The following is an 18351-nucleotide window of genomic DNA, read 5'->3' on the forward strand; positions in this document are numbered from 1 at the left end:
AAAACTGCTGAGCCATCTTTCAGGCCCAATCTTCAAAAACTTATTTTTTAAAAATGAAAGTTTCCTATCTGGTCGTAAACATTAAATGTATATTTATCTACCCTTTAAATATTAGCATTAAAACTCTATTTTATCACCTGCTCATTGGGGGCGCTGCTCCAGTGTAGTGTTCAATTATGATTCCAATTTTAGTAACAATGAATTCTGTCTCTTTGCTGCCAGGTCAAGAAAGATTTGGTAACATGACAAGAGTCTATTACCGAGAAGCTATGGGAGCATTTATTGTTTTTGATGTCACCAGACCAGCCACATTTGAAGCAGTGGCAAAATGGAAAAATGATTTGGACTCAAAGTTAACTCTCCCTAATGGTAAGCCAGTATCAGTGGTTTTGTTGGCCAACAAATGTGACCAAGGGAAGGATGTGCTTGTGAACAATGGACTCAAGATGGACCAGTTCTGCAAGGAGCATGGTTTCGTAGGATGGTTTGAAACATCAGCCAAGGTAATGCTATATTAAATAAGCTTAATACAGTAAGATTGACAAAGAACCCAACAGATAACCATTATCATTATAATAGTGATAATAATGTTCCTGTCCAATAATTTAGAGTTAGCAAATTGCTTTGTGCTCTCTCTCTCATAGTAAGGAAATAAGTGGCAGAAATTATTATTTACTTCTTTAGATGACTATGACTAAATAAGCCAAACCACTTGTACAAGGCCACACTGATCATAATTTATAATTGCACACAACTTTTTTGAGCTCAAATTTATGCCACGCATGTTTAACAAACTCTCTTGCACTTAGTCCTTACAACATTATATAATTCCATAAGAAATTATATGTATTAAATATATACATATATTTATTCATGAATATTTGAAAATATATGAAAGAAATAGATTTCACATTCTGTGTTATTGTCTTGTTCTTCACACTATGACTGTTAAGTACATGGATCTGCATGTCAAGGGTTACACTTTGTAATATGAATGAAGAGATGACAGTATATAGAATCACCATACTGGGAATACTGGGATAGTAGACCAAGAGATAGAATAATACAAAATGGAGAGTATAACATAGTTTGGTATTTCTGGTTCTCTTAGGAGACTGGGAAGTACCAGGAAGTAGGAGCCTATTGCAAGAAGCAGGAATCAGGAACCTTCGTATACAAAGAGCATTGCATTTAGATTTGTGCCTTACATATACAAGTTTTCTTTTCTACTGTCACTCTCCGTTCCATTTTTAGCTTATATGTTAAATCTCAATCTTAGCAGGAAATAACTTTAATAATAAATTTGTTTAATTTAATTTACTTTTAATAGACACATAATACTAGACAAATTTATGTCATGCATTGTACCTTGACTTATTTACTCATTGGATGAATAGGGTAGTTAGCATATCCATCACTTTTTTTTCCTGTGTTTTCTGAGATTTTCTGTGTGCATATAAATGTATCATTCAGATTAGTTAGATTGCAATCTGTGTAATTTTGTTGTCATCCCTGTTCTACTTTTTAATTACTATAAAACAAATTATTTCGATATCTGTGAAGCCCAAGCATTCACTACTTGTCTGGGAGTCTTATGTATATAAGACAGGTATTTTCTCTTATGAAGGTTGTCTGTAGACTTCATTGTAGACATTTGTAGGTGGCTCCAGAGAATTGTGGCGGAAATTCTTTGAATGGCAATCATTCAAAGTGGGTTGTAGGTATTCTGTTACATAGTATCTGACCATAGATATGATAACCTACTGTATAGCTTAAACATATATTTTAAAATAGCTAGAAGAAAGAAAATGTTTCATTAAATATGTTTCCTTTTATTTAAACATTACTGGATTCCTATGGGAAAACGACCTTGCTCAAGATTAGTAGCTCTAAGGATTGAAAAGAAAAAGTTTATTTGAGAATATCCCTAAAGTGTCAACCTGGCAGGATTAAGTTATTGCTTGACTCACAAGATGATAGAAAGGGAAAAGAGCTGGTGGTCCCCCTTATGGGGTTCCACTGCTGGGGTCCCAATCGAAGCAGTCTTTGTTAGAGCAATTTCTGGATACACTCAGCACCCGGCCCCTCTCTGGTCTGTCACAGCTCACTAAGTTTTTCTCCTGTGGAGAGACTGATGTTCCTCAGTTTTTAGAGTGTTGACATTGTTTTTTAATGGTTTCATGTTCTAATGTACTTCTTTAGCACTTTTAGTCCTTAATTAGCCATTCCCTATTCCTCTCTGCTTAGTTCTTGATGACCACAGGCATTTTTAACATCTGTAGTCTTTCCCTGAATGTTAGCCTGCTCTTTTCTTTCTCATTCCAAATACAAGTTAACTAACATTGTCTCCGTTTTCCTGAGCTGCACACCCTACTTTCACACTGTCTGCACTTTCCTTCACATCCTTTCTTTGAATTTTTTCTTGCTTTCTTGTTTACATCCTTTCTTTCTTGCTTGCTTCCTTTTCTTTATTTCAACTCTTTATCTCCTTACAAGGAGACAAGGCGTTCTGAACCCAGAGTAGTTAACTTCTGTTAACTACTGGAGAACTGGAAGGAATGATTTCTTTTGTTTTTTTGTTTTTGTTTTTGTTTTATCTTTTTTAACTTGGGTATTTCTTATTTACATTTCGATTGTTATTCCCTTTCCTGGTTTCCAGGCCAACATCCCCCAACCCCTCCCCCTCCCCTTCTCTATGGGTGTTCCCCTCCCCATTCTCCCCCCATTACTGCCCTCCCCCGAACAAACCCATTCACTGGGGGTTCAGTCTTGGCAGGACCCAGGGCTTCCCCTTCCACTGGTGCTCTTACTAGGCTATTCATTGCTACCTATGAGGTCAAAGTCCAGGGTCAGTCCATGTATAGTCTTTAGGTAGTGGCTTAGTCCCTGGAAGCTCTGGTTGGTTGTCATTGTTGTACATATGGGGTCTCAAGCTCCTTCAAGCTCTTTCTATGTATAAGTGAACTTTTATTATTCTTCCACTGAACGAACACCGTCAAGTATCTCTTATTTACCAATCAAGTGTTCTGTGCCCTGCAACTGCAGATATTTATAAATCAGAGACAATTAGTCTTCATGCCTAACCATAGTACATCATGTGTAAAATCTATTGTGTGTGGAATAAGGGGTAAGGATGCTATGAACTATGGGGCAAGTTGGAATACTTTGAGGGGGGAAGGTCTAAGAACTTTCTTAGCTTTGTTTTTCTCAGTTCTTTTTGTTCCTCTACTGCAGCATCAAATTCTATATACCCAAGAACCTTATGGTCATTAACATCAGTCCTGGTTGACCTTCCAAATTAACTACTGCATTTCTAGTTATCCAAATTGCTACCAGTGTTCAAGTTTGAAGCGAGGCTATGTACATGCGTGGGAAAGGGGACCATGGAATTTCACAAGCAATGTGTGCACACTTGTAAAAAAGACCGCATGGTGAAACAGAGTCCACATTCATTTTCGTGTTCTCTCTAAAAGCTAATGCATTTGAAACTGTTGTGCTGAGCATCCTAACACAAATGGCTTGCTGACACTGAGTTCACATTCACCAGCAGTATTTGAAACCTCTGCAGAAATATGCATCATTGGCAAAGAGGAGTCCCAAGTTGCTGAACAAGTCTTTTCACAGATTTTAGATAAAGGTCTGCTAAGTTTTGGATATAGCATTGCAAACCATAAAACTGAGACCCAGATTAAACTTCCTGTTTGACCCTGAGACAGCAGTATTTGGGGACAGCAAACAGTTCCTTCTTTGATTGCTTGTGGGATCAGAGGATGGGTCTGATATAAAGAATTTTGATAAAGGAAGTCTTTAAATGACAAGAGATCTCTTGCATGATATCATAATCAACAAGTGGTGAATGTCTGATTTCCATTTTTATCTTTCAAAAATGACTCATGAAGCAAAGCCACACACTTTGTCTTTGCTCTCATAGATCCAGCCTGTAAAAATCCTGTGGACATCAGTAGCAACCTTGCCCTTTCTTAATTGAAAGTGGAGCTTGAAATCAAAGCTACCTTCCGCCATGCTGCTGACCTACTTCTGAGGAGGATTTCATGTCTTAGCCTCACATTTTCTTCAGTAACTTGCATTGAGAGCTTTTGTGCCTCTTATTATTGCTGGCACAATATGATGGTAAAATCCTAACTTCTTATACTAAATTCAAAGGAAGGAAAAATTATCTTTACCAAATCAGATTTTCTTTGCAGTCTGTGTGAATGAATGCTCACTGTGGATTTTCTAGGTAACATATGATTGTTCCCTCAAACATGTCAACTTCCCCCAAACATTCCTGGTTTATATGTCTGCCATTTAAACACAATTATTAACTTTTTCTACTCCTTGTTTTACTCCTCCACTTACATGTATAAGTGGGATCTCAGTCCATCTTTGTCTGTCCACTTACTCTAACAATGGATGTTTTGTGACTTCCTGTGACGATACTTGATCTTCATAATTTGCTTTCATAGTAAAAGTTTGGAGTTCTGCCATCTAAGCTCATCACAAGGGATGACTGAACCCTGCTCCCTGTTAACAGTTAACACCTAGTGCAACCAACCCACTTTCAGCTTTGGGATTTGCTTTCTCACCATCTTCTGAAGTTGTTGTAATCACTGTGAAAATGTATATAGATTGCCCAGATGCATCTCTCTCTCTCTCTCTCTCTCTCTCTCTCTCTCTCTCTCTCTCTCTCTCTCTCACACACACACACACACACACACCACAACCACACTCCTACTGATTGTTGCTACAGCCCAAGCCCATCTGCGACTCTGGGTTTGGCTCTGAGGCACACACAGCTGGACTCTTGTGAAAAGTCCTTTTGTATCTGATCTCCCACCACCACTCCATTTTGTTTTTAAAGTGTGTTTCTGCAGATGCAGCTATGTGCAGAAACAGGGCATTGGGTAATGGCAATATAGCTGGAAACAATGGAGCGTGTTGTATCTGTGTAATAGTGAGGATGAGTCAAATCCACAGAGGAAAACCTGCAGTGTTTTCTGTTGTTTCCCTTTACCCCAAGCCTTACCCCTGGCAGATTCCCTAACTATTTCTATTCTATGTAAGTGAGTCTGCAGGTGCACACTTCCAAGAGGGCTCTAGGTCAATAGGTGCACTGGCAAGCAGCTGTTTTAATTTGAGTTAAAAGTCAGTATGCCCGTGGATGCGAGAATAAATGTGCTTGACTGTGCACTTTCTGACATGGTGCTACTTACTGTAGAAAGAGTGAACACTTAAAATATCAGCGCCCCCCCCCCCCATGTGTAAGTAAGTGCTAAATACATTTACTAACTTTAGAGACTTGTTTTAGTTCACCCATACAGGGAAAACCTATAATTCTTTTGTTTGTTTTTTGTTGTTGTTGTTTTTGTTTGTTTGGTTGTTTTTTTTTTTTGTTTGTTTGTTTGTTTCATTTTGTTTTGTTTTGTTTGGAGGCAAGTCTTCCATATCCTAGGCTGGCCTCACACTCACTATGTAGTCAAGAATAGCCATGTAGTATTATTTCCCTATGTGTAGACAAGGTTGACCTAGTATGACCTTGTTTTATTGATTTTTCCGCTGTCAGCTCCTGAGCACAGCACTACAGGCATGTGTTACTACACATGGTTTTAAGAGGTGCTAGGAATTGGACTAAACTTATAGCACTGTGTATTCTAGATAAGCATGTAATATGCTATTTATAATAGTTTCACAGATTTTATTTATTTTGGTGTGTGTGTGTGTGTGTGTGTGTGTGTGTGTGTGTGTGTGTGTGTGTGTGTATCTTGACATGTGTGGAAGCCAAAGAAAAATCATTTCTTTCTTTCCCCTATATGGGTTCCAGAAATAGAAGATTGTCAGACTTCTTCAGTAGGAAGTGCCATTACCCACTGAACCATCTCACATATTTTTTCTTTTGCTTCTTCTGGAGTTAAGACACAATCCCAGGACCTCGATTGCACTAATTAAATTGACTAGGAAGTGACCAACTAGATGACTAGGGTAAAACGCAGAATCCAATTTTTTTTTTTTCTGGAACAGGCTGGCAGAAAAGGCTCTGTGTTTGGGAAACCTGTAGTTTGTAAGCTTTTTCACAATCAACCACTGCCAGATCCAAGAATATGTTGAAAGTTAAATTCTTCACTGCTTCAGAAAACAACAGGTCCAGCGCTGCTAGCAAAAGTTTCTTCCTTAAGCTGTTTCTCTGTGGGGATTGAACACACTGTGGAAGATCTATTTGGATTGTTTTTCTGGATGCATACATGATTCTGCTCACTATATCCACCTAGCATTAGGGGATTCAAATGAGGACGTGGTTTACCATAAATAAAGGGTGAGGAAAACAAGTTCACCGCAGTTTTCCACCAGCATTTTTAGATTCTGTTATCCTGTGTGCTCTGCATCCACACTGACAATCTCTACATTTTGTTATCTACCAACTTGGTTTTCTTAAAACAGATTTACCAACTTTTATTTTGTGTGTCAACGTGCCACATGTGTGCAGGTATCTGAGGAGGCCAAAAGAAGGGTTGGATCCCTGGGAGCTGGAGTTGCAAAGCAGTTTTGAGCAGCCTCATATGAGTGCTGGGAATCAAACTCCTGTCCTCTGGAAGAGCGGGAAGCTCGCCTAAGCACTGAGCCATCTCTCCGGCCCCTACTATTTGTTAACTGTGTGCAAAGACTTTTTAATGTAAGAACCCACTCGATCTTTTGTAAGACTTTCTGAGGTAGGCCTTATCATCATTCAAAAGAAATAAAAAACTGAAGCGTAGGTGATGTTTTATAGTTATTGTATCTTTTTTATTTTAATACGTTTCTTTATACCTCATTATAGTGACATTTCAAAGCTTCCTATAGTCTGATGCTGTGCCATAACGAACAACAGGTTTATTTTTGTTTTGCTTTTTCCTGCTTCTTCTAAGAGGCAGCTATCCTGAGTGGCAGTTACAAAGACAGAGCAGTGGGAATGCTGGCCTAGAATTATGTTGTTGCTGTTGTTGCTGTTGCTGTAAAGGGAAAGTTTTCTGGGTTTCATCAGATTTAGTGAGCTCTTTTGTTATTTCTAAGTTAATTCTGAAGCTGGCATGGAGAGCAGTTAAGATTGGCGAGTTTTCTAGATGCTGCGTAAAGGGTAGTATCACACGTCATTTATTTTACAGGCATCTAGAAAACAAACAGTTATAAAACATGCATTTATACAAACTGGAATTGCATAGATAATTGCACTCGGGTATGGGTAGATAGTTATTCTAATTTCTTTTTTAATGAGTTGAGCACAGCACATTATTTTTAAAACCCTTTTCTATTAAATCAAGTAATAAGCCATCTCTCATTCTTTCTAGTTCCCAAACGTCAAAATGTGAAAAAGGAAACCTCAATAGTCACTTTTATGCATTCTTTGAGGAACACAGTTTGCACCAGATGACTTTTCATTTAGGATCTGTGTTATAAATTGTGTGCCTTAAGCCCATAGCGTGTTCATAAAAACATGAATGTTATTTTTTTTAACAGGGCTCTAAGAAAATTAAGTAAGTTTGCACATTCAGCTCCCATGGCTTTAGATGGAGTTATAGAATGTGGTTAGACTGACTTGTGTGGCAGTGCCTTTTAAACTGGCCAGCCAGTTAACCCTGTACTTTTAGTTCTTCTAGCTGTAGCTGTTAGAACTTAGAGTCATAAAAAGAAGAGACCCATTTGAAATCTAAAATCAGAATGAAGTTAGAAAGTGTAATTTAAAGGAGATTATGGGTGTATTTAATAGTCATGACTGGGTCCATAATGACAACCAGTCTGCATTAGCACCATCTGAATAATTACTTCTGACAAGGTCTTAATGCCTTACTTGAAAAATGGAAATCTTTTCCGGAGTTTTAAAGTGGCATAAGCCTGAGTCACAAACTCAATCTACCCATATGCTTATAGATCATAAATTAATAATAACTTATTAATTTCTGCATAATTAGTTCTCTGAGTATACTCTAGCTCTCTGCTTATAATTTGCTAGCTAGGCAGTCATCCCATTTCTATGAAGTGGAAAGAGAATATTAGAGAATACTACCATGGCTTGATGACTAGAAGGTACAGTATTGTTCCTGTCACTCTGTCCTTCATGGCTCATGATTTTATCTTAGACCTTCAACCTTTGCTTGCTCACATTTAGAAAATCATAGCATAGGGGTTGGGAATTGAGCTCAGCGGTAGAGCGCTTGCCTAGCGACGCAAGGCCCTGGGTTCGGTCCCCAGCTCCGGAAAAAAAAAAAAAAGAAAGAAAATCATAGCATGCCATCTTGAGACTTTGTTTACAAGACCCTAGTTTAAGTGCCATATGCTGGAAACTCACTCTGAACAGGGACTGTTTTGATTTCTTCACTGCCTAGATCAAAAATCTCCAGTAGACTTCATTTATTAATGATTAATAGTCAGACAACTTGGCAAGTGTCAGTAAACTGTGACCTGTGGGTCAAATATAGGCCACCTCCATATTAACCTAAGCTTCTATTAGAGCAGAGCTATGCTCATGGTTTACACATTATTGATGACTCCTTTTCTGGTTCAGTTGCAGAGCAGTTACACAAGAGGCTTTGTAGATTGCGAATCTTGAACTGCTCTGATGTTTTATAATAAGAACACCTTTTCTTTTCAAGGAAGTATAAGCCTAGCTTTGCGTGAAATGTTGTGCTGTTGGTTTCCTTCAAACAAGTTTGTAATGAAGTTGCTGTTAATTCCTGTCTTACAGATGAGGGCATTGAAGTTTAAAGTAGAAAGTGTAAATGACTACCCAACGTACTTGTGGTTGGCATGTAATAAAGCTAAGATTTCAATATAGGTATACTAACAGCCAAGCTTAAGTCACTCCACCACCACAATGCTACCTTATAGCTTTCCCCTATTGTGACCTTCTACAATAACTGCTTATACTGAGCAACTGGCACTTGCAGATGGCAAAATATGAGTCTGTTCTCCAGAAGACTAAAGTCTAATAAGAGAGATGCATGTGATTAAAGTAAGCCTTGCTTTCACTGTGACAAAAGAAACACTTTGGAAGGAAGAAAGGTCTACCTATATTTCTCAGCCCATGGTTTCAGAGGTTTCAGTACGGACCTTTGACTAAGGTGAGGCCAATCAACATCGTGTGATCTAAAAAAAACGCAGGAATTAAGAGAGTTTGGGAGGAGCAAGGGGGGAAAGGCAAAGAGAGAAGAAAAGGAAGGCCAGGAAAGAAAGAGAAAGGAAGATCAAGAAGAAGAGAAACATAGATAAAATATACTCTTCTTGGGTACACTCTCATGACCTACTTAACCTAAATATACTTCAACTTTGAGAACTTCTACTCATTTCTAATAATGCTATCAAATTATCAATCAGGCTTGGATTTACATCAGTGGTAGAATATTTGCCTAACAAATGTATATCTCTGGCTTCAGTCCTTAGTAAACAAACAAATAAACGAAGGCTGACATGATGGAAGGAGAGTCTAAATTGGAGGTCTCCACTTGACTTCCTCCCCTAGGAGGTCGGGGAACCTTGGAAAACAGTGGGAAGAAATATTGCAGGAGTTAGAGAGGATGAAGGATGCCAGTAGAATATGGCCCACTGACTCAACTAAGCATGACACGCATGGGCTCACAGAAACTGAAACACCAAGCAAGGGACATGTTTGGGTCTGTATCAGGTCCTGTGTATATATGCTATGACTTTTAGCTTGGTGTGTTTGTGAGACTGTTAACAGTTAGGGTGGGGGTGTATCTCTGACTTTTGCTTGCTCTTGATACTCTTTTCCTCCTAATGGTTTGTGTTTTCCAGCACCAATATAAGGGCTTTTCCTTTGTCTTGTTGTATCTTGTTTTGTCCTGTTTCACTGATGTCTCTTGGAGGCCTGCTATTTTCTGAAGAGGAAACAAAGGCTTAGTGAATTTATGGGAGATGGAGGTTAGTGGGTTCACTGGGAAGAGTGGAAGGAGTGGAAACTATGGTCCACATGTATTTTATAAAAGAAGAATCTATTTTAAACAAAAATGCATTATAAAAAACAAAACAAAATAAAACAAGATTTTCTTGCAGTAGATACCAATTAATATAAGGAGAATTACCACTAGTCATTATGTAGAAGCTTAGAGATTTCGGAAGTGTTCATCCCTAAATGGGACATTTATAGTTCTCCACTTCTAAGACTAAGGGATCATTGTAGATGAGAAAGATTCTAAGAGATAGAGTTAGTGGATGACTATGGCAAAGAACATTTTTTGGATGCAACAAAGCAGTGGCGTGGGTGGACTTGGTCTGTGATAGCATTGCACAAGATCTGTGTAAGATCAAGCAAGCCAAACCTCAGTATTGGAGATTGAAAGGGGGCATGGAGTCTTACTTCTAGCTAGAAGTTATTGGCAATTGATTCCTTCTGAAAAAATGTAGTCAGTTTTCTTCAGGGATTCAGCTCCTGAGTAGATGGCCTTCCACCTGTGCATATACAGACAGCACTAAGTGGACTCGGTGTTTCCTTATTTATTATTTAAAAGAATACTAATTTGGAGGGACTTGAATAGACATGGGAAACAAAGGACGGATTGAAGTGGAAGGAATGGGAGATGGACTTGAACACAATACATCATATTTAAGAATACAGCTCATTGCAATTATTGCACCAAATTCCAAAAAATTCCAAATCCCAAATGCTTCTCAGTCATACCTTCCAACCAAATCATAGAATCCTCTGTATCTACTCCCTTGTTTCTTTGAATTTCATAAGTCTTCTTTGCAACATATTAAAACACTGCTTGGAGATAGGAATTTAAGAAGGAAAACCATGCTTAGAATATTATTTGGGAGGAGGAATGTGTATCAGAGAGAATGGAGGAAGATGCTCTAAGGAAAACTTGAAGAACTTTGCCAACTACCTTGGTAGAAGGTCCCACTGCCTCCCTCCTTCTCCTTGGAGAGTCACTGTATGGGTTTAGAAATGGTTCTCATGTGGATCAGTTCACTGTGAGAGAGGAAACAGGAGCTACACACTAGCAAGCTTATCTAGAGGAAGGCTGGAGTTAAAGTGACCTGTATGAACTAGATTTATTTCTCACTTTCTGCCTGTCTGTGGTATTCATGCATATGTCTGTGGTCACATGTGAGTGGCTTCACAATTATAAGGGAGTGCATATGCACTAGCATATGTACATGCGGAGGCCCAAGGTCAGTATCCTGTATCTTCTGCAAACACTTTATTTATTGAGTCAGGTTCTCTCTCTAACTCCAACTAGTCTCATGAACCAGCTTTCCTAGAAGATCTGTTTCTGTCTCTCAGATACTGGAATTATAAGAGGCTCATCATACCTGCCATGTTTGTAGATGGGTTTGGGGAATATGAACCCCATTCTTCATGCTTGCAAGGTAAATGCTTTATTCACTAATCTATCTCCATAGCCACTCAAAATTCAATTTTCTTTCTGTTAATCATTTTCCAATTCTACATTAGAAACATTTCTATAACTTTTTTTTAAGAACCAAAGACCTATGTACTTCTTTTGGGAATTCCAAAGGATAAAAACGCTTGCAAGGCCCTACGTAGCTCAGGCTTGATCTGAAACACAAAAGCCCTTTTCATAAAACTGTAGATAATAAGAACAGCTCATCAAATTATGGGTTGTTGGGGATGACAATATTACCTGGGTGCATCCCAATTCAGGGTCTAAATAAATCCTGATCTCCAGACTTTATAAGTAGACCACATCACATATTCCTGGATCCAAGGAATGATTAAATAAAACCAGAATTTGTTTCTGGGTTATGGCTTCTGCTTGGATATCTACCTCCAGGTGTAATTATTTATCTCCACTCTTTAAACTTCCCTTTTTCCCGATCAACTAACATGGCATACACAAACACCTACACTCATCCTTAATATAGCCCCTTACTTATCCATCAGTATCCTCTTTGCTGAGCATCAGAAACTCCCACAGAGAGTTTCTTACCTTCTTCCCCAGAACTTTGTTTACTTCTTCTTTCTCCACAGTTATTCTCAGTTGCATGAAATTTCTTGGTATTTGTAAGCAGAATAAACTTCCTGCTTTTATGCACCTTGTTCTCTTCCTTCAGGCCTCTGCTTAATATCCAACATTAGTGATTTCAGGTAATATCTTTCTTCCCTTCAGACTTTATGTAATGATTATTTTTCATGAGCTTTGGTCCTACCCTCATCCACGAGTGTCCTTGTTTATAACCCAATTCAATGGCTGCTCCAGAGAAAGTGATCACTTTGTCAGAAGCTATTGAATAGAAGAGCTATGTTTACTGTCGTGCCTTTCAAGGACACTTTCACAAGATCTGTCTACTATATTATTCTCTTCCTGCCTTTTGTGGATGATTTCTGTCCTTGGAGAATACTGCAGAAGAGAAAAATTAAATTACTTGTGTATTTCCCAGAAGGACTCTAGAGAATGCAACTCCTTTCATCTAGAAAGCCCTCTAGATACTTTGCACAATAAGGAGATTGCTGCTGTACCTTGCTATGTGGATGGGATATAAGAAGAAAGAAATGAAAGTGGAGGAGACCTCCTCCTCCCTCAATGCCCTCAGTCCTAAACTGAAATTGCAAACTAGAGTATCCCATAAGAATCCCATAAAAACTTGACATTAGGTCTTGGATCTGATCACCCAGTGTATTAATCCACCTTTTCTCCTCACTGATTTTGTTTTGCACGGTCATCTTAGGAGTTTTTGGGATTGCCATCCCCACATCCTCAGGAAAGCTTTTCAATGATGATTATTGGGCATAACTAGCATCAGCTTTAGATCGAGGCCAATGACCTGTTTTCTGAGAGTGATTCTTCACGGGGCTTGAACATTGCGGTCATCTAAGGGGCTTATTGCAATTACAGGTGCTTCAGTCTAACTTAGAAATAGTTGTAGAGGAAGACAATATTTTTGGAAAATACTACTGTGGTTTTTATTTCATTAGTAATATTGGCTGTTTTAATGCTTTAATGTTCATTCATTCATTCTCAAAACATTCTGACAATTTCTGTTTTGTATTCAAATGGGCACTTTGCTAAATACTGAGATGCCGAAAATTAAGGGCAGTTTCTCTTAATCAAAAAGTTCCCAGTATCCAAGGAAAAAGCCTGTAAACCAGTATAGTATGAACTTTGAGTTTAAAAAGTGCACGTTCTAAGAGCTGTGAGAGAATTTGCAAGTAAAAGTGCTACCTATATCTTGGTAAAACAACTTCCTTTCTGTTTTGTCAAAAACACTATGCATAAAGAAGTATCATCATATCATCAGGAGACTCAAAGGGGATTCTTAGAATTTTTTTTATGGGTGTAGAGCTTTAGGAATCCCATTTAGGAAACCCAGGGGTTATTGAAGGCCTTCTAGCTTTTCATCTTAATGCCAAGTATCTACACAACAATATGATGCTTCTACTAGACTTATCTCACTATATAAGTCCTTAGAAAAGTGTTACTATAAAATGACAGCGAATTCTAATATGAGTGAAACTTGTTAAAAATGCATGCTTTCTTTCAAAGAGACTTTTCCATGAGTGATTCAATTATTCATTTTACCAACTTCTTACCAACCTTTATGAGACCCAAACAGATGGTAGAGAAGTTTATTTACCTGCAATCATGTATTGAGCTGTGGCAGAGTCAGAATTAGAATGCAGCTCTGTTTTCTCAAGCTTCTATTCTCTTTTTTCTCTATTTCTAAGGATATAAGTAGCAGGTTTATTATTGTTATTGTTATTGTTGTTATTACTTTCTTAGTCTATGAGAGAATGACAAACAAGCATCAGAGGGATTCCTGTACATGACTGTTTCCTCTTCAACTATCCCAAATGTTTACAGTGTTCCTGTCAATGCTCTTAGTTGGATCATAAATAATGACTGTCTGATATGATTTAACAATACAGTGTCTTTCCCTTATGTAGTTTGAAACTCGTAGTTAACATCAGTGAAACTTTCTTCCTTAATGTTCTTAAAAATTCTCCTTTCTACTGATTATTCAGTTGAGAACAGCTTTGTTCTAGCAGACTCCATCCCAGGCTCCTCTATTTCCCACTTCCTGTTTGTTTTGAATGTCCTCCAGACCATCACACAGCTTACAATCCTGGAACTTTGCTCTTCCTTTCATTGTGATTGCCTTTGCTCATCCACTCTATGGCTTGCCTGTATTCTGTAGCTCTGTATCATCACCTTATTTAACTGAAACAAAAGTTTCCGAAATTGTTTAGGCAAAGCTGCATGGATATTTCTGACTCTGATAGTTTCAAGTATGCATTTTCTAAATCCCACACAATTTTAGTTGTCTGGATTGGTCTCTGATTTTAGATTTAAAACTATTTCCCTTTACTCCTGGAAGCCTTGCTTCACTATTTAATAATACTCGTTGCTGCTCTGTAGACAGCTCAGACCTTCTGATGCTTACAACTTTCAGTTGAAGCTGTTTTCCGTTGTCTGTCATGTTTCAGGATCATGTATTTAAGCCCAGTACACCGTAATTTCACATGATACTGTTGTGTATGGATGTTGTCATTTGTGTTTCTGGATTCTGAGTTCTTTCACCTTAGAAACACAGGCGCGCGCGCGCCTGCGTATTTGTTTTCTATCTTTTCTTTGTTCTTTCTTTATGCTATCCCTGATGATTTGTTGTAACCTCTTTTAAGTCTGTGAAATTTTCATTTTTCCACATAATTTCAAAGCTTTGTAAATATTCACTTTGATTAAGTTTTCTATTCATTTATTTTCAGGCTATTTGGAGGATATAAGTATATTTGATTCAGATTGTGTTATAGATGCTGCTGGCATGTTGTGGAGACGGAATGCAGGGTTACATTCTTTCCTCAGTCTCTCTGACTTCAGCTACCCTTAAAATGCAATTCTAGGGATGGCTGGGTTCTGTGGACATGACTTTTTTATGACATTTTTTCTTTTATTTGATATTATTTATTTACATTTCAAATGTTATCCCCTTTCCAAGTTTCCCCTCCAGAAACCCACCATCTTCCCCTGCTTCCATGAGGCTGCTCCCACACCCACCCACACCCCCCCACACTACTTCCCACTCCCTGCCCTGCCATTCACATATACTGGGGCACTGAGTCTTGACAGGACCAAGAGTCCTTCCTCCCACTGATGCCCAACAAGGCCATCCTCTGCTACATATGTAGCTGGAGCCAGAGGTCCATCCCTGTATACTCTTTGAGATGGTGGTTTAGTCCCAGGGAGCTCTGGGGAGTCTGGTTGGTTGATTTGCTTTTCTCCTTATGGGGTTGCAGACCCCTTCAGCTCCTCAGTCCTTTCTCTAAATCCTCCATTGGGGTCCCAGTGCTCAGTCCAATGGTTGGCTGTGAACCTCCGGCTCTGTATTTGTCAGGCTCTGGCAGAGTTTCTCAGGAGACAGCGATATCAGCAAGCACTTCTTGGCAACTTCAATAGTGTCTGGGTTGGTGTTTGTATATGGAATGGATCCCCAGGTGGGGTAGTTTCTGGGTGGCCTTTCCTTCAGTCTCTGCTCCACACTTGGTCCTTTAGACAGAAGCCCTTATGGGTTAAGAATTTGGAGATGAGGGGTTGGGGATTTAGCTCAGTGGTAGAGCGCTTGCCTAGGAAGCGCAAGGCCCTAAGTTCGGTCCCCAGCTCCGAAAAAAAAAAAGAACCAAAAAAAAAAAAAAAAGAATTTGGAGATGAGGGGTTTGTCCCATCCCCCAAACTAGGGCCTTGCCTAACCTCTGGGTATGATCTCTAGAGTTTCTCTCTCCCTTTTGTTGGGCATTTCATCCCTGTTGGGTACTGGGAGCCTCTTTCTTTCCTGGCTACCCCAGTTCCCCATCCACCATTGCTACACACCTCTCTTCAATTTCCTGACTCTTTGGATACCATCTCCTCCCATACCTGATCCTGCCCCCCTTTTTCTTCCTCCCCCTGCTCTTTCTACCAAGCCCCTCCCACCCTCTACCTCACTTAAATATTTTGTTCCCCCTTCTAAGAAAGACTGAAGCATCCACACATTGGTCTTCCTTCTTCTTGAGCTTCTTGTGCTCTGTGAACTGTATCTTGGGTATTCTGAGTTTTGGGGCTAATATCCACTTATCAGTGAGTGCTTACCATGTGTGTTCTTTTGTGATTAGGTTACCACACTCAGGATGATATTTTCTAGGTATGTTAGCTGATTGTTGTGGCACACGCCAGTAGTATTTGCTGAAGGAACCAGAGGCAGGAGGATCACAAGTTCAAGGCTAGCCTGGGCATGACTTTTCTTTTCTTTATCATGCTCCTTCACACAAATTTTAGTCTATGCTACTACCTACATGCTAGAACTACCAATTTTCCATTCCCTCTAGATTTCTAAAACTATGTCAAAATCTCATAAATGTATATTTTCTTATTGTTTTAACCATTAATATGCTATTTAATATCTTTTATTACTCTCGGATAAGTTATTCAGAATATTGGTAAAGAAAAGAAGCGGACATGTTTCCATGTTTTGCCATCCTTAACTGGATTGTGTGCATGCTCTTGGTCGATTTGCCAATCGCTTACTCATTCCTGTCCTCGTTTATATATAACTTAACTGCTGTATTTTTTAAAACATACTATTTTGTCTTAATTTTATAATGTGGGAAGTAAAGTGTGACAGTGTGTGAGTTCTTTACTCACAGTGACCCAGTTAGTGAGCATCAGAACTGGGACTAAAACTTGTAACAATTGATTCACCTTCATGATCTCTTTGTCAATTTCTGAGTTTAAAAAAAATATCAGAGTAGACAAAGGTTTTCCTCCTCTGTCAGAACCAGTGCCTCTACTCTTTCTAGCCATGACAGGGCTTTCCCTGCTTCAGGAGGGCTTCATTGTTAAGACCTGTTTGCCTTCTCCCTCCTTGTGTTACTTTATTGTTTTCTGTATGGACTTTGTTTGTCCCCTGTTTTGTGATGCTTTGCCTTCTCCGATGGTGTCTTGTTTGCCATCTTTTAAGTATTCTTGATTTGTTGGTGACAGCCTTATCTCAAGGCCTTCCATTTCATCTCCATCTGCTTCCCTGCGAGTGAGATATTGATTTCTTGGGAGAGCCTGCTGGGTTTGGGGAAAAAAATCAATATCCCATTAGACATAAGTGAGGAGTAGCGGAGCACCTCAGCTGCCAGCCTACTGACCTGACATGCTGGGATAGTGCTCAAAGACTGGCTCAGCCTGCTGGGCCCAGATAGATTCTGAAAGGATAAGAATGTCTACGGAGAAGGAAGGCGGCCAGGTAAGCATAGACAGCACTTTCCTATGCTTTAGCAAAGCTAAAAGAAAACATCTGACCTGTGACTCCAAATAGTGAGGGAAAGTGTGAGGTAGACAGAGCATCACATTAATTTTCAGACTGAAAGAGACTTGATAAAATACAAAAATATTGAATGGGTGTTTTATAAGGGAATTCACAGATAAAACTGGAACAGTGAACAAAGTGTCAGGGAAGAGGGGGAACTGGGCTTACCGAAAAAGGTAAGAAATGGAAGATCTGTAGAAGTGAAAACAAAAGATCTTAAGACATGTAGAGAGGATGCTGTGTGACAGTTCACCTGCTGGGAGCCATGCCTCATTACTGCTTAGAATGCTGGAGTAAGGAAGGAGCAGATCCCAAGAGAAAGTCTTCAATTAAGCTGCTCAGCTTGGAGGAAGGCAGTTAGAGAGACAATGATGCAGCATGGTGTCCCTAAATCTCCAAACCTTCTTCCTTTTAACCTTGTGAGGCCCAAAGATCCTCATGAATATTCCATGCAAGCCACTGAGGTAGGGAATGAAACCTAGGAGAGCAAGCTTAGCTAAGGCTAGTAATGATGCTGACAGGAACAGTCCAAACATTAGTCAGATGAGCATGTCCAGAGAAAATGTAAATAGGGCATGGCCTCTTCAGAGCCTTGGATGCTGAGCTTCACTCAGGAAAGTGTAAATATCTTGCACATCAGTGGGTGAGATACTCTGGGACAAGACTTCATACAGATGTCTGAGAAACTCCAGAACAAATGGCTCATCCTTCCTGATGTCTATGAAGAAATACAGTACTGACAAATCATGTATATCAGGTTTCATCTGGATACATGAATAGCAAGTCTCTCATCATGACAGTTTGCTCTAGCAACTATTTCATGGGGAAGATGGATCTAACATTCATCATACCAAGGAAAGTGTATTGACTGAAGCTATATATGTCACTTTGTCACTTTGGCTTTTATTTGTTTTAAATTTCATTTACTATAGTTGTTTAAATGAGAAACATCTCCTATGGATTGCAGTACTTGGTCCCCAGTTAGTTGTGTTGTTTAGGGAGGTTTGGGGTGTGCAGCTCTGCCAGAGGAAGTACGTCATTAGAGTGGACTTTCAGAGCTCGTGTCTTACGTAT

General features: G+C 39.1%; 1 protein-coding gene across 1 annotated transcript in view; it reads left to right on the plus strand.

Moving 5' to 3' along the window:
- Positions 1-18351, plus strand: part of Rab38 (RAB38, member RAS oncogene family) — an 80340-nt gene that overhangs the window by 34857 nt on the left and 27132 nt on the right. Inside the window, exon 2 of the mRNA NM_145774.3 lies at positions 223-503. Coding sequence (NP_665717.1) covers positions 223-503 — 281 coding nt within the window. The remainder of the gene's footprint in view (positions 1-222; positions 504-18351) is intronic.

The sequence above is a fragment of the Rattus norvegicus genome, chromosome 1 (genome assembly GCF_036323735.1).
Source record: "Rattus norvegicus strain BN/NHsdMcwi chromosome 1, GRCr8, whole genome shotgun sequence".
Taxonomy (NCBI): Eukaryota; Metazoa; Chordata; class Mammalia; order Rodentia; family Muridae; genus Rattus; species Rattus norvegicus.